At 46.4% G+C, this 21,526-nt stretch overlaps 2 protein-coding genes across 2 annotated transcripts; both read left to right on the top strand.

The window, feature by feature from the left end:
• The first annotated feature begins 108 nt into the window (after positions 1-108).
• Positions 109-3,074, top strand: LOC127347746 (thioredoxin-like protein AAED1, chloroplastic). Its single transcript, XM_051373907.1, has 9 exons — positions 109-289; positions 379-529; positions 618-663; positions 1,030-1,089; positions 1,601-1,637; positions 2,527-2,606; positions 2,684-2,775; positions 2,861-2,921; positions 3,015-3,074. The coding sequence occupies exons 1-9, from the start codon at positions 109-111 to the stop codon at positions 3,072-3,074; spliced, it is 768 nt and encodes a 255-aa protein (XP_051229867.1).
• On the top strand, positions 3,070-6,057 carry LOC127295877 (xyloglucan galactosyltransferase KATAMARI1 homolog). Its single transcript, XM_051325879.2, has 2 exons — positions 3,070-3,905; positions 4,089-6,057. The coding sequence occupies exon 2, from the start codon at positions 4,384-4,386 to the stop codon at positions 5,812-5,814; it is 1,431 nt and encodes a 476-aa protein (XP_051181839.1). The 5' UTR covers positions 3,070-3,905; positions 4,089-4,383; the 3' UTR covers positions 5,815-6,057.
• Positions 6,058-21,526: the final 15,469 nt, after the last annotated feature.

Here is a 21,526-nt window from a genome sequence, read left to right as displayed (position 1 = left end):
TGCGGGCCACCACCCCTTCTGCCTGCTTCGGTTGCGAGGCCACAGCTCCCGGGCCAGCGACAGCCGCACGCCGGAGTACTCGAGTCGTACGCAAACTCGCTCATCACCATGGCCGCGCACGCGCCGCACTCGGTCACCAGCCCTAGACTGGCCGCGCCGCTTCTCACCCCGGCGGCGACCGCGCCGAGCCTACGCCGCGCGAGGTGCCCGCGCGGCTACCTCGTCAACCAGCGGCGGCGGATGCGCCACCTCCTCACTGCCGCTGCGGCCGCAAAGCCCGGAGCCATTGGTATCTGGCCCAATCCGTATCTCACACTGGTCGCTTGCTATTTGGCTCTGTGAAGGCCACGAGTATAACATCTTCGGCGCGATTTGCAGGGAGCGCCGCGGAGGCAGCTGAGGCGCCGGCGGAGGGTCTCGCGAGGTCGCTGCAGGGGGTGGAGGTGTTCGACCTGAGCGGGAAGGCGGTGCCCGTCGTTGATCTGTGGAAGGACAGGAAGGCCGTGGTTGCGTTCGCCCGCCATTTTGGGTCTGTTACCCATTATCTGTTGGAGTTTCAAGTGGTTGGTGTATCTCATTATCCTGAATCGTAATATGATGGTGCTGGTTGTTTGCAGGTGTGTCCTGTGCCGGAAGAGGGCCGACCTTCTCGCGGCTAAGCAGGTTAGTTTGATGTCCGATTCCCCACTCGTAAATTTCTAGTGGAAGAGCAGCAACATAGGAGATGAAGTCAATTGCTCAAAATGATACTCCGTTTTGTTGCTTGCCATTTGCCAAGGTCCATCGAACAAAAATGAATCTCCCAATTTTAGATGCCCTTGATAACACCTGCTGAATGTCTGTTGACTGCTGAGATATTTCTTTTATCTCCATTTAGCTGTACCTTGTGTAGTGTAGTGGTAGCAATTCGGCGCAGCGCAAATCATTTCTAAGTTAGTTAGCGCGGAAGTTTCGGAATTGCCAGTGTGTAACTTTTGATGAACTGTTCTTTTTTCCGTATATCTGAACCACCTTATTACTTGTGTCCAGGATGCAATGGAAGCTGCTGGAGTTTCTCTTGTTTTAATTGGACCAGGCACTGTTGAACAGGTATCTGCTCTACTGTGAAAACCCACTTCATCTTTTGTGTTCTGTTGTTTGATCTAAAAATTGGTGGTCGTGAAATACAAAAGGCCAATCTGGAGAGTAAGGTTCATATATGCTGATGTTTGATGTGGTATTGTGGTAAGACGCTTATTACGGAAATAAACACGAACATGATGTTAGATATGCCATTGTTCAAAAAACTACATGCTTTTTAATTCATGGACAAATGTGTATGCAGTTGTCTGCATCAGTGCTTGTTTTATTTGTCTTTACTGTGATATACATTGAAAAGTGATCTTGTAGTTCATCCGAAGTTTAATTTATTCCCTGTGAAAGGAAAGCTAACATGTTCCTTGATATGTAGTAGTGTAGTACAACTTGTGAATAAAAGTCGCATACCCATGCAGTATTCCGGTGGTTGACTGAATTAATTATATGATACACTCCATTTCAGTTGAAGATAATCTAGCATATCGGTGATTGATGAAATTATATTGCTTATTTCTTGATTCAGGCAAAGGCATTTTCTGATCAAACCAAATTCAAAGGAGGTAATATTCTTGAATCTATCCAGCCCATATGATGTTTACGCCTGTAACATTGAGTTAGTGAGTACATGAACATGACATCAATGAAATGTACTAGATAAATATCAAAAGTGGTAGCAATCAGTGCCAGATCTTAGCTGGGATTAGATGAACCCTGGCCCCCCTTCTAAATGAAGATATCACTATTAACTATCACATTATCTCACCGTGGTCCCTCTTTCTAAATAAAAATTTCACTACTAAGCATCATTACTTTCTACTCCAACACCAATCAGAAAAATTTAGTGATTATTAGTTACAATTGTGTCGTAATATATCATTTACTAGATTGGCCCTCTACATTGGGTAGGAATAATTCAATGTATTGAAACATGTTCCACGTAGAACATCTCCTGTGCAAATTATTTTAGCCTTCAAAGTCAACCAAGCCGGATGAAACTAATGCATGGAAAGCAAACCAATGCTATTGATGATGAAGCGTTTGCTATGAACCTCTGCGAACAGATTGCTCTTGTAGCTCAATTCTTTTGTTGAGATAGCTTGAAGCTCAAACTGAACATGCTGCCAATTCATATGCAACAAGTGCTTGATTTTTTGTACACCCTCCGTTCTAAAAAAAGCTGCTCAACTTTTTCTAGATACGGATGTATCTACACACTAAAAACATGTCCGTATCTAGACAAACTTGAGCAACTTTTTTTGGGGACAGAGGGAGTACAAGATGTTTAAAACACTTTGGTTTCTTAATAATTATAAAAAAAAAAAATTTCAAAATGTAAATTATTTCTATCTCTCGTTAAAGTTATCTGACTCTGTGAATCATACCGGGATCCCGATGGTCAGCTTGTGGCACTTGTTCAACTATATTAGTCTGACAAAAAATACTTTGCAGAAGTATATGCGGATCCAGATTACTCATCATATAGGGCTCTAGAATTCGCCAATGGCTTGTTCTCAACATTTACTCCATCGGTAACTCTTGCTGCACAAATTTCCCGTCGAGTCGTTCTGTTCCTCTGCAGATATGCAACATCCATGATCTTTTGCAGGCGGGCCTGAAGATTATACAGCTGTATAGGGAAGGATACAGGCAGGACTGGGAACTTTCATTTGAAAAGAACACCAGGACAAAGGGTGGATGGTATGTTTCTAGTCAACTGTCTTTGCTTTGGCTGTTGCAGCTCTTCTAACGATCAGTTTGACAAATACTTGTCTCCCTTTCTTAGGTATCAAGGGGGGCTCCTTGTTGCAGGCACAGGCATCAACAACATCTCCTACATCCACAAGGTCAATAAGCCAAGCCCTTTGTAATATTGTTTTCCCTATGATCATCCATTGGATTGTGAATTACTGATGGTAACTTTGTATATCCTTCAACAGGACAAAGAAGCTGGAGATGACCCTGAAATGGAGGATGTTTTGAAAGCTTGCTGTTCCTAGATCTATAGTATTGCTTTGCTCTCAAATTAGAAACGAGAAACATCTTTAGTATCACCACTGTGACATGTTCTTAGTAGTTATTACTTCCGTTCCTTAATATAAGAACTTTTGGCAAACTAAATTAGTTTCCCGAAGCGTCCTATATCATGGAACGGGGGCAGTAGTGAAGTACATAATTGGCTAGCTAGGTTTCAGTAAAAAAAAACAAGCCTCAACAACACCTGAAATGTAATGGACAAAGCTTTGCCCTGTGAAAGCAAAGCCATGTATATTCATGACCATAGAAACTCTATTGCGCGAGTTTTTATTAACTCTACTACACAAATTTCTATATTCTGGAACATTTACACTAGTTTTTTTCCCGTTGCAAAACATGAGCGTGTTGGCCAGCCGACAAAGCTAGCCCTCTAGAACGCCTATAGCAGATCAAGGAGAGAAGCGGACAAACACCGATTTTTTTTTTTTTTGCCCAGTCCACTATGTCATGCTCTCTCTGTTCTTAAATAAGTGTACAATCTAACTTTTGTCCTAAGTTAAAATTTTAAAACTTTGACCATTTTATTAAAACAATAGCAACATACATGACATCAAATCCATATAATACAAAGAAAAACACTTGAAGACGATCCTAGTGATACTAAATTGGGGTGCTATAAATATTGTCACTTTTTCATAAAGTTGATGAAACTTTAAAATATTTAATTTAGGACAAGATATATAAGTACACTTGTTAGGGAACTTGGATGGAGGGAGTAGACTCTCATAATTTTGCAGGTGGATGGTTGAACCGCACGCAGACAAGCTCACGAGCAAGTGCGCCTGGGAGACAAGGTTGGACTTTTTTCGGATGTATTTAATTCTTGGTTGATTCAAATTTAAAAGTACAAGATCTTCTCTTCTATAAGCTCAAGTTACGAACCTCAGCATTGGGTTTGACATGGAGGTCTAGCAAACTAGATCCAATGTTAATCTATTGCAATAAACTTTTAATCATTATTTATGTTTCGATTCTAGATTGCCCGTCTCTAGGAGGGAGCGCAAGTCTGCTCGTGGAGTTGCGCTACACGCATTCCATTATTCGGCGGATCAAGATTCAGAGGACGCGCCGTGCCCTGCGGTGCCTATCTTGGGGCCGGAGATAGAAAGGAACCTCTTCACATGGTCGCATAAACAATCGCAGGCCCGCAGGGGCAAACTGGCAACTCTGCAATGTACTGTATGGCTGAAGTAGTCTACCCGGACGGCCACTCTCTACAACAACGAAGGCAAGGACCGCCGCCGCCCCCACGGCCCCACCCACCAAGACGATATGTCCGCCGCCGTTACACGGCCTTGGTTCCTCGTCGTCGTCGCCGCGGCGTTCTGGGCCTGCATACTATACGTCCGCATCTCCGTGCACACGGTTGCACCGAGCGACGTGAGCCGCAGCGGCGCTGACAGCAGTGATCCATGCAGGGGACGTTACGTGTATGTGCACGAGCTCCCGCCACGATTCAACGCCGACATGCTCTCCGGCTGCGCCAATCTGGAGGGCCAATGGCCCAACATGTGCAAGCAGGTGAGCAACGCCGGCCTCGGGGAGCCGCTGCTACACCCCGATCAGCTCGACGGGGAGGTGCCGGGCGGTGGCGCGCTCACCAACTCCAGCGGCTGGTACGCGACGCAGCAGTTCGGGTTGGACGCCATCTTCCACGCCCGCATGCAGCGGTACGAGTGCCTCACCAACGACTCATCCGCGGCGGCCGCCGTGTTCGTCCCGTTCTACGCCGGCTTCGAGTTCTCGCTCCATCAGTGGGGCTACGACGAAGCAACGCGGGACGCCGCGTCGCGCGACCTGGCGAGCTGGCTCAAGAGCCGCCCGGAGTGGCGCAGGGCGAGCGGCCGCGACCACTTCCTCGTGGCCGGGCGCACGGCCTGGGACTTCCAGCGCGACACCATCAACATCTCAGTCTGGGGCACCAACCTGCTCCTCCTCGACGCCGTCAGGAACATGACCGTCCTCGTCATCGAGTCGTCCACCTCCGTCATCGGGGGCGGCAGCGACATGGCTGTGCCTTACCCGACATACTTCCACCCACGGACAGACGCCGATGTCCTGGACTGGCAGCGCAGGATCAGGAGCGCCGACCGCCCGTGGCTCATGTCCTTCGTGGGCGCGCCAAGGCCGCGCGAATGGCAGTCCATCAGGCCGGACATCATCGACCAGTGCGCCGCGTCGTCCGCCTGCCGCCATCTGGGCTGCGCCAGCGGGGAAAAGCAGTGCCACACCCCGGGGGAGATCATGCGCCTCTTCCGGAGCTCCACGTTCTGCCTCCAGCCACGGGGGGACTCGGCCACGCGGCGGTCGGCGTTCGACGCCATGGTCGCCGGCTGCGTGCCGGTCTTCTTCCACCCGCGCTCCGCGTACCTCCAGTACAAGTGGCACCTGCCCAGCAACCACACCCGCTACTCGGTGTTCATAACGGAGGACGACGTGCGCGCGGGCAACGTGAGCATCGAGGAGACGCTCAGGAGGATACCGCCGGCGACGGTGCGGGAGATGCAGGAAGAGGTCGTCAGGCTCATGCCGGGGCTCGTGTACGCCGACCCGAGGTACACGCTCGAGACGGTGAAGGATGCGTTCGATCTCACGGTGGACGGTGTGCTGAAGAAGGTGGCAGAGACGCGGAGTGCCGAACTATTGGGTGGTGGTGTAGCCCGGCACTCGACCTCGCAAGATAACACAATTTCATCCAAGTGATGGGTTCATCGTCACTTGGCGTGATGAACAATCAGCTCGTGTAACCCGTGGATAACACCTGCTGAATGTCTGTTGTTGACTGCTGAGATGTTTCTATGTGCATGTAATTGTACCGATCTCAATTGTATCTTGCGTAGTGGTAGTAATTCGGCACAACTAGCACATGGAATTCAACATCTAAGATGCATTCGTTCATAAGTTTACGTAGCTTCTGAATTTTATGTGTATAACTTTTCATAACAAGCTGTGGAGGTTCATTAGACAAATAAACCAGAGACTGAAGCATATGGTCTCTAGGCAAGCAATTATCAGTCCACCATCCTTCCCTTCCATCAACACTCTCCAAACCTGTGATGGATGGGAAGCTAGTGGCTTGGAGACCTCCAGCCGTCTCCCCGACGAGGCCACTGGCACCCCTTTTTTTTTCATCCGGACGGCGTTATTCGATTCAGCCGCGCCCCCGGTTTCTCGTTTTCCTCCGAAAAAGGACAGGCCATCCCCGGCCTCCCGGGGTGCGCTCGGGGAGTTCGGACGAGAGAAAAGCGGAGACGGATCTGCTCTGTTAGCGAGAAAACACGCGAACCCCACCACTTTCTTGCCGCAAATCCCCCTCCCCTCTTGTAGCTCTCTCGTCGCTGGCACCACCCCTCGCCAATCCATCGGCTGGTTGCCTATATTCCGCCGTCCCTCCTCCCACCAGCCTATATTCCATCGACCTCCTCTCGTCTACCTATATTCCGCTGTCGGGCTACTCCTCGTGTCGCGCCTCGCGTTGACCATGCTCGGCAGGTGTTCGTCCATTTGCCTGGGCGGCCATGGACTCAGATGACGAGGAGGAGCAGATGTTAACCGAGCTTTTTGAAGAAGAGATGGCAGCCGCCACCCAAGACGAGGAGCACATGTTGATCCTAGCTTACTTGTCAGGCATGTACGTGGAGAAGGCCATTGGTCGACGTGGTGGGTCGGCATCAGGCCGCCGGAAGTGCAAGCCGAGGCAGCGAATGGAGGGCTACTGCATGCTCTACGCCGACTACTTCGCCGACAATCAATTGCACAGTGAGGGATATTTTTAGGCGTCGTTCCAGGATAAGCCGGAAGCTCTTCCTGAAAATTGTGTATGCCCTTTGAGACTACGACTCCTACTTCAACTGCAAGTTGGATTGCACTGGTATGGCAGGGTTTTCCGCCCTCCAAAAGTGCACGGTGGCTATGCGGATGCTGGCATATGAAGCTCCTGATGATTCTGCCGACGACTATCTTCGGGTGGCGGAATCCACCGCCCTTGATTATTTCTACTGGTTCTGCAGGGCGGTGATAGCAGTGTTCGGGAACATCTACTTAAGATCATTCACTGTTGAAGACACTTCCCGGATCCTCGTTTTCAAAGAAGTTCGAGGATTTTCGGAGATGCTTGGAAACATTGACTGCATGCATTGGAAATGGAAGAACTATCTGTTTGCCTAGCAGAGAATGTACAAGGGTCACAAAAAGGCTGCACTGTGATACTTGAGGCACTGGCTACCCATGATCTCTGGATTTGGCACTCCTTCTTTGGTATGTTGGGATCCAACAACGACATCAATGTCTTGCAGTGCTCGCCGATCTTCTCCAAGCTTGTTGAGGGTCATGCTCCCCCGGTTGACTTTGTGATCAATGGCCGGCACTACAACAAGGGATACTATATTGCAGACGGTATCTATGCAAGGTGGGCAACATTTGTGAAGACTATCTCAAGCCCCGTCCTCCCGAAGCATGCGGAGTTTATCAAGGAACAAGAAGGTTGCCAAAACGTTGAGCTTGTATTTGGTGTCCTCCATTAGAGATTTGATGTAGTCCGGTTCCCCGGCATGATTTGGTCCAAAAATCAGATGTGGGAGGTGATGAACTGTTGTGTGTGCTTACACAACTTGATTATTGAGAATGAGTGAAATTATCCAGTCCCCCTGAGCGACTAAGCTGCACCATATGACAGAGAGGGGGTCCTCTTGCACAGTTTAATCACCACGTGCCGGCATCGTGGGCTTCGTTCATCGCTATGCGTCAGAAGATTCGAGACTCCACAATGCATCAATAGCTGCAGCATAATCTCGTGGAGCACATATGGAGGCTTCGAGGCAACACCAACCAGTTTCCATTTGATTTGTTTCAAAACTTGTTAAATTATTTGTTTGCTTTGTTGAACTGTGACGTTTATTTGTAAAAATAGGCCAAATATTGGCCAAAATTTATACACCGAAGTGTGAATTTATTTGTGAAAATAAAGCCAAATACGCTAATCATCGGGCACCTAGCTGGGGGACGGCTGGATGTTCGGCGCTCCCCACGCCAAACTTTCGTCCAATCCGGCAATAATTCACCCCAATTTTGACGTGGGGAGCCCCAATGGCTGGAGGTGCTCTTACTACTTAGAGCATCTCTAGTAGAGCCCGAAAAAACGCAAACTGAAAACGTCGAGTTCAGTTCACCGAAAACGCGAGTTCCGACGAAATTCGCAGTGGCGCGGAAAACAACCCATGAAATGGAACTGAAAAAAGGAATTCGAAATGGTGCGGGTAATTTGAGGTGATGATCATAATTTATAGATGACATAGATGCTCCGATTGAGCATAGATACTTGCATAGCTCTTGCAATTAACATAAATACTGGTACACCGCAACCTTAACCTAGCTAATAAGCAAAATGCAGTCTATTTCGAGCTATGGTGCGTGCGGTGGTGCCGTTGCTGGCGGAGATGGTCGGCGGCGTGGAAGTCTTCACGTGTCGTCCTTCTCAAGCTCGACTATTTCGAGCTTGACCTGGCGGACACGGGCCTCCCTGCGGGCCACCTCGTATTACCTCACCTGGCGGGCGTCGGCCTCCTCCCAGTGGAAGCACGCCCTCGTCTCCGCCTCGCTGATGGCGTAGGTCTGCGCCATGATGGCCTCCTCCTCGTCGCTGCCATGGACGTAGTCCCCGGCGGAGAATGTAGGCGACCGCGCGGGGACAAGGTCGTCCTCCTCGCCGCTCGCCGCCACGGGTAGCCGCGGTGAGCGGCTCGACTGCCCGGAGGAGGAGCCCTCGCCCTGGTTGGCGAAGCGCGCGAGCTTTCCTGGGGGCGTGAGCCCCCAGTTCGTCCAGCGGCGAGCGCTCCTCTTGCGCGCGCCCTCGCTCCTCTTCCACTTCCGCCGCTCCGCCTCGGTGCGGAAGACGGGAGGACGCCACGGGAATCGTCGCCGCCCAATCCTGCGGCACGGCCGTCCGAACCTCCACGGGAGGCCATCGCGCGGCGGCGTGCGGATGATCGGTGGCTGGCAAGTGGGGCAATTGACAAATAAAGAGGGCATAACAATGCACATACATATCATGATGAGTAATATGAGATTTAATTGGGCATTACGACAAAGTACATAGACCGCTATCCAGCATGCATCTATGCCTAAAAAGTCCACCTTCGGGTTAGCATCCGCACCCCTTCCAGTATTAAGTTGCAAACAACAGACAATTGCATTAAGTATGGTGCGTAATGTAATCAACACAAATATCCTTAGACAAAGCATTGATGTTTTATCCCTAGTAGCAACAGCACATCCACAACCTTAGAACTTTCTGTCACTGTCCCAGATTCAATGGAGGCATGAACCCACTATCGAGCATAAATACTCCCTCTTGGAGTCACAAGTATCAACTTGGCCAGAGCCTCTACTAGAAACGGAGAGCATGCAAGATCGTAAACAACACATATGATAGATTGATAATCAACTTGACATAGTATTCCATATTCATTGGATCCCAACAAACACAACATGTAGCATTACAAATAGATGATCTTGATCATGATAGGCAGCTCACAAGATCTAAACATGATAGCACATGAGGAGAAGACAACCATCTAGCTACTGCTATGGACCCATAGTCCAAGGATGAACTACTCACACATCAGTCCGGAGGCGATCACGGTAATGTAGAGTCCTCCGGGAGATGATTCCCCTCTCCGGCAGGGTTCCGGAGGCGATCTCCTGAATCCCCCGAGATGGGATTGGCGGCGGCGGCGTCTCTGGAACTTTTTCTGTATCGTGGCTCTCGGTGATAGGGTTTTCGCGACGGAGAGTTTAAGTAGGCGGAAGGGCAGAGTCGGAGGGCTGACAAGGGGCCCACACAACTGACCGGCGCGGGCCCCTCCTTGGTCGCGCCGCCCTTTGGTTTGGCCACCTCGTGGCCCCACTTAGTATGCTCTTCGGTCTTCTGGAAGCTCCGTGGAAAAATAAGACCCTGGGCGTTGATTTCGTCCAATTCCGAGAATATTTTCTTTGTAGGATTTCTGAAACCAAAAACAGCAGAAAACAGCAACTGGCGCTTCGGCATCTCGTTAGTAGGTTAGTGCCGGAAAATGCGTAGTAATGATGTAAAGTGTGTATAAAACATGTGAGTATTGTCATAAAACTAGCATGGAACATAAGAAATTATAGATACGTTTGAGACGTATCAAGCATCCCCAAGCTTAGTTCCTACTCGCCCTCGAGTAGGTAAACGATAACAAGGATAATTTCTGAAGTGACATGCTATCATAATCTTGATCAATACTATTGTAAAGCATATGAGGTGAATGAAGTGATTCGAAGCAATGGTAAAGACAATGATTAAACAACTGAATCATATAACAAAGACTTTTTTTGGGATTTCTATTTTCGTGCCCCTGGCTCCTTAGTTGTGCTCAGTTTTCCCTAGCCCCTTAGTTTTTCCTCAGTTTTCCCCAAAACCTTGTCTGAAACCCGCAGAAGGAGCTCGGACGGAAGGAATCCCGTTAGTTGACGTTGGTTGGTGCTGGCAAGTGGGGCCGCTGTTGGTGCCCCGCAGTGGACACGTCTTCACTTATCCAGATCATCGTGGGACCCACAACTTGTCCACGTTAAGTGCGCCGGACCCACAGCTTACCCAGGTGACCGTTGCAAAATGGGAGCCCGAGCCAGCCCTGCGCCCGTGCCCGTGCCATTGCTTCCCCTTTCTTTCCCCGCGCCCCATTGTTCTTCTTCTCTCCGCCGGCAGCCCTTCTCCGGCAGGCGGGTGATGTCTAGTTTCTCTTCGACCTCCCGTTCTTCATGGCCGCAGTATGGACCCGTGCCTTTGACAAGATGCCCCCGATCGCCCACGCCAGGAGCCTCTGAAGCGGTCGATCTGTAAGACGGACGAGAACGGCAACCGTGGACGTGAGTTCCTTGCATGCGAGAGCTTGCCATATAGAGAGGGGGATAAGGTTAGATCTCGCTCCAATTTCTCTGTTTTCTCTCGATTTTCTTGCTATTCCATCGAATTTGGGATTTAGGGTTCCCGTTGTTGTTTTCAGATCCTGAAGAAATGCAGGCATTTCGAGTGGATCGATGTGTACGTTCAGAGGCTTCAATTGCAGGAATCAATTGGCGCTATTGGGGAGCGCAATTTGGGAGGGGGACTTCTTTGTAGAGAATGCGGCGGAGAGAGGAGCCGTTCCGATTATGCCTAATGCTCCCAATGTAGGACTGGTGGAAGTGAAGGGAGAACTGAAGAAAATGAACAAGCAGTTAAGGCAGCTGATCGAGTTGAAGAAGCAAGCTAATCTGATAGCTGGTTGTTTTTTCTGTTGTATAATTGCGATCGGATTCTTATCATTGCTCACCAGGCGCTAGAAGTTGTTACAAGGGATACCTTGTTACAAATTCATTATTCCGTTACATGTACTTGTAGTTGTTTTCATGGTTAGTGTGTGCATTCACCGAAATTACCAACTATATTGGAATGCTTTATGTATGCCTCATGTTTATACAAGGGATTCTTATCATTGCTCACCGAACTATATTAGTGTGTGCCGTTTCAAATTACCGAAACAATATGCCAAAACTATATCCCCTAAAAGAAAAAGGAAAGGGAAAGATAGTTGATAATTGTTAGAGTGGTGACAATAATGCATTCACCGAAATCCGCAAATATGTATGCCTCATGTTTATACCGAAATTATACCACTTTTGGGCCGTTTCAAATTACCGAAACTATATGCCAAAACTATGTCCCCTAAAAGAAAAAGGAAAGCGAAAGATAGTTGATAATTGTTAGTGGGGTGAAAATAATGCATTCACCGAAATCCGCAAATATGTATGCCTCATGTTTATACCGAAATTATACCACTTTTGGGCCGTTTCAAATTACCGAAACTATATGCCAAAACTATATCCCCTAAAAGAAAAAGGAAAGCGAAAGATAGTTGATAATTGTTAGGGGGTGACAATAATGCATTCACCGAAATCCGCAAATATGTATGCCTCATGTTTATACCAAAATTATACCACTTTTGGGCCGTTTCAAATTACTAAAACTATATGCCAAAACTATATCCCCTAAAAGAAAAAGGAAAGCAAAAGCCAAAACTATATCCACCGACAGAGAGAGAGAGGGGTGGCCACGAAGAGAGAGAGAGAGGGGTGGCCACGAAGAGACGGGGAGGGGTATACTGCCCGTTAGATCAGTTGATCAACGGTTCGTGGAGTCGATCCGTGTGACAACGGCTCAACCAATCAGGATAAGTTTGGGCTTCTGAGAGCATTTGTGACAGAACTTGAGGGCAAAACGGAGTAGTACTAACAATCCAAGGGCACATAAATAGTAAATAGACTAAGGGATTCAAACAAAAAGAATTACAAAATGAAAAATGCATGTTTTGTACAATATAATTCATATTGGGCTACATCAAATTATTTGCAATTCAAATATACATGAGTGTGACAATTATGGCATCATTTAGACAAACTATGTTTTTGGGGAAGATGTTTTGCAAAGGGGTTTGAGTGGAAAACCATGCATCTTCATAGCTACACTAGTGATTCTGAGAAGTGGCAATTTGTGGTAAAACTTGATTTATATATGTTTGTTAAGGTTTTCTTGGTGGTAGGTTGCGTAGGAAGACTCCATGAGTAGGTGCCACTATGTTTTTATTTTTTTGAATTTTTTTGCGCATGAAATGCCTCAGTTAGATATGTTAATCTCATTTGTTGACTCTCTGTTGACTAGCTACTTGAGGGTAAAACTGAGTATATTGCACTTGCCAGTCTAAGTACTCGAGGGGAAAACTGAGTACAGATAAAATTTCTGTATAAGGCCCGAGGTTATAACTGAGTACACCAAACGTCCCAGGGTTAGACTTGTGTCGCGGTGCACGCTGCAGCCGTGCATAGCGGACGCGTGTTGCAGTACACGCCACCTTCGTCTTTATAGAGCCCTTGTCCTCTCCCTCGACGCACGTTCTCACTGCAACCGCCTCTCCTGTCCCATCATCTTCTCCACAACCGAAGAAAAAACCCCGAAGAAAACCACCGGCGATGGAGAAGAATGAGATGCCCATTGTCGGTGCATCAGCCGCCGGCGCATCGGCCGCTGCCCCCGTCCAGGCCCCTGTCGCTGCTTCCAACGTAGCAGTCGGCGCATCAGCCGCCGGCGCATCGGCCGCCGCCACCGTCCAGGCCCCCGTCCAGGCCCCCGTCGCTTGGGACCCGTACGAACCAGTGCCGTACGTCGCGCCGGAGAACCCCTACGACACCAGCATCGTCGACGACGAGCCGGAGGTAACCCTTTGCTCCCTTGTTCTTATCCCATTTCAATCCATTTGTGTTAGATCTAGCGTTATTAGGGTTCGTCTGTTCCTAGTTCAATCCATTTGTGTTAGATCTAGCGTTATTAGGGTGCGTCTGTTCCTAGTTCAATCCTTTTGTGTTAGATCTTACGTTATTAGTGCTTGTGATTTGCTTTTGTTTAAGATTTGTGCCGATGATGATGAATATTTGGGCACAAATTGATTCAGGGTTTGGTCAGTAAACAATTGGTGTGTTCAAATTTGTTGTGCATGATCTTTGGTTTACTGACTCAAATCCTGGATATAAGTGTGTCCAATGTAACTGAGGCTACCTCTTTTTTTCGAGCCCATATTATCATGCATGATCTTTGTTCACTCTCTGTTCCATCATCGTTGCAACTGACTCCATGTTTTTTGCACGATCTTTGGTGCTACGTGACAGGTGCAGAGCAGCGACGTCGACAGCGACGACGAGTCCTTCCACACCAAGACTCGTCACGTCCTCAGGAGGCTGCAGTCCGGCCATTACGATGGCCCCTTTGCTCGAGGCATTTACAAGTGCCCCTTCTGCAACAGGAAGCTCCGCGCCACCGACTTGAACTGCCTGGTGAACCATGCTGAATCCATTGGCAGATGCGGCGCTAGAGTTGGAACGACGGTGAACGTGCATGCGTTCATGGCCAAACACAAAGCACTTGGGATTCACCTGCGCAACCTCCAGGCGAGTCACAGGCGCAACCTGGAGGCGTTGAACATGCCTACTGCACTCTCTGTATGTGACTGCTCTATCTGTAGAGCAGCTTAAATTCATGTAAAATGTAGCTTATGTTGTAGGGTTCTATCGGTACTACTGTTGGATCTATCGTGAATATATCTATGCTATGTTGGCTGCTCTATGCAAGCTTATCCTATATTTTCTCTGGATTTGTGCCCTAGATTTCCTACCTGATTGGGTAAAAACGAAGACATAAAGAAATGAATGGCGTTAAAAAATAGAAGGAGAAGCTGCTCTAGATTTGCTACCAATTTGGGCTATCAAATAGGAATGAGATCGAGCGAGAGAGAGGAAAAAGGTACATTGAAAACTGCTAATCTGGGCGAAAGAGACAGAAACCACTCGTGCCCACGTCCCGAACCCACACGGCTCCACACGCTACGGCCCCACACGGCCACACAAACATGGTCTCGTCCTGTCCCACGCGGTTCCTTCCTACTAGCCCCACACGACGTGACCCCACAAACAACACGACCCCACTCGTCAGCACGGAATGGTCAACTTAACGGATTCCTGCCGTCGGAGCTGCTTCTGCGGGTTTCAAACAAGGACTTGGTGAAAACTGAGGAAAAACTAAGGAGCTGGGGAAAACTGAGCACAACTAAGGAACCGAGGGCACGAAAATAGAAATCCCTTTCATAAATTGTACTTTCAAGACAAGCATCAATAAGACTTGCATAGGGGTTAACTCATAAAGCAATATATTCTTAGTAGAAGTTTTGAAGCAACACAAAGGAAGATATAAGTTTCAGCAGTTGCTTTCAACTTCAACATGTATATCTCATGGATAATTGTCAACACAAAGTAATATGATGAATGCAAATAAGCAAGTATGTAGGAATTGATACGTCTCCGACGTATCGATAATTTCTTATGTTCCATGCCACATTATTGATGATATCTACATGTTTTATGCATACTTTATGTCATATTTATGCATTTTCCGGCACTAACCTATTAACGAGATGCCGAAGAGCCAGTTGTTGTTTTCTGCTGTTTTTGGTTTCAGAAATCCTAGTAAGGAAATATTCTCGGAATTGGACGAAATCAACGCCCAGGGGCCTATTTTCACACGAAGCTTCCAGAAGACCGAAGATGATACGAAGTGGGGCCACGAGCTGGCGACACAGTAGGGCGGCGCGGCCCAGCCCTTGGCCGCGCCGACGTAGCGTGTGGGGCCCTCGTGTGGCCCCCTGACCTATCTCCTCTGCCTACTTATAGTCTTCGTCGTGAAACCCCCAGTACCGAGAGCCACGATACGGAAAACCTTCCAGAGACGCCGCCGCCGCCAATCCCATCTCGGGGGATTCAGGAGATCGCCTCCGGCACCCTGCCGGAGAGGGGAATCATCTCCCGGAGGACTCTTCACTGCCATGGTCGCCTCCGGAGTGATGAGTGAGTAGTTCACCCCTGGACTATGGGTCCATAGCAGTAGCTAGATGGTCGTCTTCTCCTCATTATGCTTCATTGTCGGGTCTTGTGAGCTGCCTAACATGATCAAGATCATCTATCTGTAATGTTATATGTTGTGTTTGTTGGGATCCGATGGATAGAGAATACTATGTTATGTTGATTATCAATCTATTACCTATGTGTTGTTTATGATCTTGCATGCTCTCCGTTATTAGTAGAGGCTCTGGCCAAGTTTTTACTCTTAACTCCAAGAGGGAGTATTTATGCTCGATAGTGGGTTCACGCCTCCATTAAATCTGGGACAGTGACAGAAAGTTCTAAGGTTGTGGATGTGTTGTTGCCACTAGGGATAAAACATCGATGCTATGTCCGAGGATGTAGTTATTGATTACATTACGCACCATACTTAATGCAATTGTCTGTTGTTTTCAACTTAATACTGGAAGGGGTTCGGATGATAACCTGAAGGTGGACTTTTTAGGCATAGATGCATGCTGGATAGCGGTCTATGTACTTTGTCGTAATGCCCAATTAAATCTCACAATACTCATCATATCATGTATGTGCATTGTCATGCCCTCTCTATTTGTCAATTGCCCAACTGTAATTTGTTCACCCAACATGCTATTTATCTTATGGGAGAGACACCTCTAGTGAACTGTGGACCCCGGTCCATTCTTTTACATTGAATACAATCTACTGCAATACTTGTTCTACTGTTTTCTGCAAACAATCATCATCCACACTATACATCTAATCCTTTGTTACAGCAAGCCGGTGAGATTGACAACCTCACTGTTTCGTTGGGGCAAAGTACTTTGGTTGTGTTGTGCAGGTTCCACGTTGGCGCCGGAATCCCTGGTATTGCGCCGCACTACATCTCGCCGCCATCAACCTTCAACGTGCTTCTTGACTCCTACTGGTTCGACAAACCTTGGTTTCTAACTGAGGGAAACTTACTGCTGTACGCATCACACCTTCCACTTGGGGTTCCCAACGGTCGCGTGCTGTACGCGTGTCAAGCTAAATTTCGGGCGCCGTTGCCGGGGAGATCAAGACACGCTGCAAGGGGAGTCTCCACATCCCAATCTCTTTACTTTGTTTTTGTCTTGCTTTTATTTTATTTACTACTTTGTTTGCTGCATTAAATCAAAATACAAAAAAATTAGTTGCTAGTTTTACTTTATTTGCTATCTTGTTTGCTATATCAAAAACACAAAAAAAATAGTTACTTGCATTTACTTGCTTCATCATGTTTCCTCCTAAGTTTATTCTTAAGGATGTACCGGTAGGCCGAGGGTCTATCCTCGGGAAAGATAATATAGAAGATTTTTTCACTCATATTAGTACGGTTGAAGATTTTGAAGATAGACACCTGGTAGAACTTGCTCCTACTTATGAAATTGCTGCTGCTTCTTTAGTACACATGTTAGAAGCTCGATTTGTTAACCTCAGCCCCGTAATGTAGCATATGTTCCTTACACTAAGTGATATGGAAGAAGGAGAAAAGAAAGATTTTGTCCTAGAAACCCTTCTTAAAGAATTTGGTGATGTAGCAAGAGAAGCTAGAAAGGTCTTTACTAAATATAATATGCTTGGCTCTTATACAAACTTTGCTAGCACCCTTGAAAAGATGGAAAAAGATAGACAAAAGTACACTAATAAAGTTAATTATGAGGGGGATATTAAAACATCAATACCTTGCAAGCTCTTGGGAATGTGCGAGGCACTAGAAAAGAATTTTGAATGGACTATTCCTGAAAATTTGTTTGATGAGAGTAGCAAGCCCAAGACTAATGAAAAGGGAGCCTCTGAAACTTACATAGATAAGACACAATGCATAGTTGAGAAAACTCTAAACCCCGCTGTAGATGCATCATCTCTTGATAATACTTGATATACACTTTCTGCGCCTAGCTGAAAGGCGTTAAAGAAAAGCGCTTATGGGAGACAACCCATGTTTTTACTACAGTACCTTTATTTTATATTTGAGTCTTGGAAGTTGTTACTACTGTAGCAACCTCTACTTATCTTAGTTTTGTGCATTGTTGTGCCAAGTAAAGTCGTTGATAGTAAGGTTCATACTAGATTTGGATTACTGCACAGAAACAGATTTCTTTGCTGTCACGAATCTGGGTCTAATCCTCTGTAGGTAACCCAGAAAATTATGCCAATTTACGCGAGTGATCCTCAGATATGGACGCAACTTTCATTAAATTTGAGCATTTTCATTTGAGCAAGTCTGGTGCCTCAATAAAATTCGTCTTTACGAACTGTTCTGTTTTGACAGATTCTGCCTTTTATTTCGCATTGCCTATTTTGCTATGCTTGATGGATTTTTCTATTCCATTAACTTTCAGTAGCTTTGTGCAATGTCCAGAAGTGTTAAGAATGATTATGTCACCTCTGAACATGTAAATTTTGATTGTGCACTAACCCTCTAATGAGTTGTTTTGAGTTTGGTGTGGAGGAAGTTTTCAAGGATCAAGAGAGGGAGATGATACAATATGATCAAGGAGAGTGAAAGCTCTAAGCTTGGGGATGCCCCGGTGGTTCACCCCTGCATATTTCAAGAAGACTCAAGCGTCTAAGCTTGGGGATGCCCAAGGCATCCCCTTCTTCATCGACAACATTATCAGGTTCCTCTAGTGAAACTATATTTTTATTCCATCACATCTTATGTACTTTGCTTGGAGCGTCGGTTTGCTTTTGTTTTTGTTTTGTTTGAATAAAATGGATCCTAGCATTCATTGTGTGGGAGAGAGACACGCTCCGCTGTTGCATATGGACAAATATGTCCTTGAGCTTTACTCATAGTGTTCATGGCGAAGGTTGAATCTTCTTCGTTAATTTGTTATATGGTTGGAAACGGGAAATGCTACATGTAGTAATTGGTAAAATGTCTTGGATAATTTGATACTTGGCAATTGTTGTGCTCATGTTTAAGCTCTTGCATCATATACTTTGCACCTATTAATGAAGAAATACATAGAGCTTGCTAAAATTTGGTTTGCATAATTGGTCTCTCTAAGGTCTAGATAATTTCTAGTAAAGAGTTTGAACAACAGGGAAGACGGTGTAGAGTCTTATAATGTTTACAATATGTCTTTTATGTAAGTTTTGCTGCACCGGTTCATCCTTGTGTTTGTTTCAAATAGCCTTGCTAGCCTAAGCCTTGTATCGAGAGGGAATACTTCTCATGCATCCAAAATACTTGAGCCAACCACTATGCCATTTGTGTCCACCATACCTACCTACTACATGGTATTTCTCCGCCATTCCAAAGTAAATTGCTTGAGTGCTACCTTTAAACAATTCAAAATTTATCACCTCTGATTTGTGTCAATGTTTTATAGCTCATGAGGAAGTATGTGGTGTTTATCTTTCAATCTTGTTGGGCAACTTTCACCAATGGACTAGTGGCTTCATCCGCTTATCCAATAATTTTGCAAAAAGAGCTGGCAATGGGATTCCCAGTCCCAGATTAATTAACAAAAAAATAGACACTCCTCCATGGTATGTGATTGTTGGACGGCACCCGAAGGATTCGGTTAGCCATGGCTTGAGAAAGCAAAGGTGGGGAGGAGTGTCATCATAATAAAACTAAAATAAAAAGGCACTCCTTCATGGTATGAGATTGTTGGCAGGCACCCGAGGATTCGGTTAGCCATGGTTTGTGAAAGAAAGGTTGGAAGGAGTGCCACACAAAAATAAAAATAAAATGGGAGCCGCTCTTTGAAGGTTTGTCTGGCAAGGGGGTTAGAGTACCCACTACCATTCGTTGACAACAACAAACACCTCTCAAAATTTTACTTTTATGCTCTCTATATGTTTTCAAAACCAAAGCTCTAGCACGAACATAGCAATCAATGCTTCCCTCTGCGAAGGGCCCTTTCTTTTACTTTTATTGTTGAGTCAGTTCACCTATTTCTCTCCACCTCAAGAAGCAAACACTTGTGTGAACTGTGCATTGATTCCTACATACTTGCATATTGCACTTGTTATATTACTTTACATTGACAACTATCCATGAGATATACATGTTACAAGTTGAAAGCAACCGCTGAAACTTCATCTTCCTTTATGTTGCTTCAATGCCTTTACTTTGAATTATTGCTTTATGAGTTAACTCTTATGCAAGACTTATTGATGCTTGTCTTGAAGTACTATTCATGAAAAGTCTTTGCTATATGATTCATTTGTTTACTCATTGCATTACCATTGTTTGGATCGCTGCATTCATTACATATGCTTACAATAGTATGATCAAGGTTATGATGGCATGTCACTCCAGAAATTATCTTTGTTATCGTTTACCTGCTCGGGACGAGCAGAAACTAAGCTTGGGGATGCTGATACGTCTCCGACGTATCGATAATTTCTTATGTTCCATGCCACATTATTGATGATATCTACATGTTTTATGCATACTTTATGTCATATTTATGCATTTTCCGGCACTAACCTATTAACGAGATGCCGAAGAGCCAGTTGTTGTTTTCTGCTATTTTTGGTTTCAGAAATCCTAGTAAGGAAATATTCTCGGAATTGGACGAAATCAACGCCCAGGGGCCTATTTTCACACGAAGCTTCCAGAAGACCGAAGATGATACGAAGTGGGGCCACGAGCTGGCGACACAGTAGGGCGGCGCGGCCCATCCCTTGGCCGCGCCGACCTAGCGTGTGGGGCCCTCGTGTGGCCCCCTGACCTATCTCCTCCGCCTACTTATAGTCTTCGTCGCGAAACCCCCAGTACCGAGAGCCACGATACGGAAAACCTTCCAGAGACGCCGCCGCCGCCAATCCCATCTCGGGGGATTCAGGAGATCGCCTCCGGCACCCTGCCGGAGAGGGGAATCATCTCCCGGAGGACTCTTCACTGCCATGGTCGCCTCCGGAGTGATGAGTGAGTAGTTCACCCCTGGACTATGGGTCCATAGCAGTAGCTAGATGGTCGTCTTCTCCTCATTATGCTTCATTGTCGGGTCTTGTGAGCTGCCTAACATGATCAAGATCATCTATCTGTAATGCTATATGTTGTGTTTGTTGGGATCCGAAGGATAGAGAATACTATGTTATGTTGATTATCAATCTATTACCTATGTGTTGTTTATGATCTTGCATGCTCTCCGTTATTAGTAGAGGCTCTGGCCAAGTTTTTACTCTTAACTCCAAGAGGGAGTATTTATGCTCGATAGTGGGTTCATGCCTCCATTAAATGCTGGGACGATGTGAGAAAGTTCTAAGGTTGTGGATGTGTTGTTGCCACTAGGGATAAAACATCGATGCTATGTCCGAGGATGTAGTTATTGATTACATTACGCACCATACTTAATGCAATTGTCTGTTGTTTTCAACTTAATACTGGAAGGGGTTCGGATGATAACCTGAAGGTGGACTTTTTAGGCATAGATGCATGCTGGATAGCGGTCTATGTACTTTGTCGTAATGCCCAATTAAATCTCACAATGCTCATCATATCATGTATGTGCATTGTCATGCCCTCTCTATTTGTCAATTGCCCAACTGTAATTTGTTCACCCAACATGCTATTTATCTTATGGGAGAGACACCTCTACTGAACTGTGGACCCCGGTCCATTCTTTTACATCGAATACAATCTACTGCAATACTTGTTCTACTGTTTTCTGCAAACAATCATCATCCACACTATACATCTAATCCTTTGTTACAGCAAGCCGGTGAGATTGACAACCTCACTGTTTCGTTGGGGCAAAGTACTTTGGTTGTGTTGTGCAGGTTCCACGTTGGCGCCGGAATCCCTGGTGTTGCGCCGCACTACATCTCGCCGCCATCAACCTTCAACGTGCTTCTTGACTCCTACTGGTTCGATAAACCTTGGTTTCTAACTGAGGGAAACTTACTGTTGTACGCATCACACCTTCCACTTGGGGTTCCCAACGGTCGCGTGCTGTACGCATGTCAGGAA

The sequence above is a fragment of the Lolium perenne genome, chromosome 4 (genome assembly GCF_019359855.2).
Source record: "Lolium perenne isolate Kyuss_39 chromosome 4, Kyuss_2.0, whole genome shotgun sequence".
NCBI lineage: Eukaryota > Viridiplantae > Streptophyta > Magnoliopsida > Poales > Poaceae > Lolium > Lolium perenne.
The sequence above is the reverse complement of the archived record's forward strand: the minus strand, read 5'-3'. Positions and strand labels throughout refer to the sequence as shown.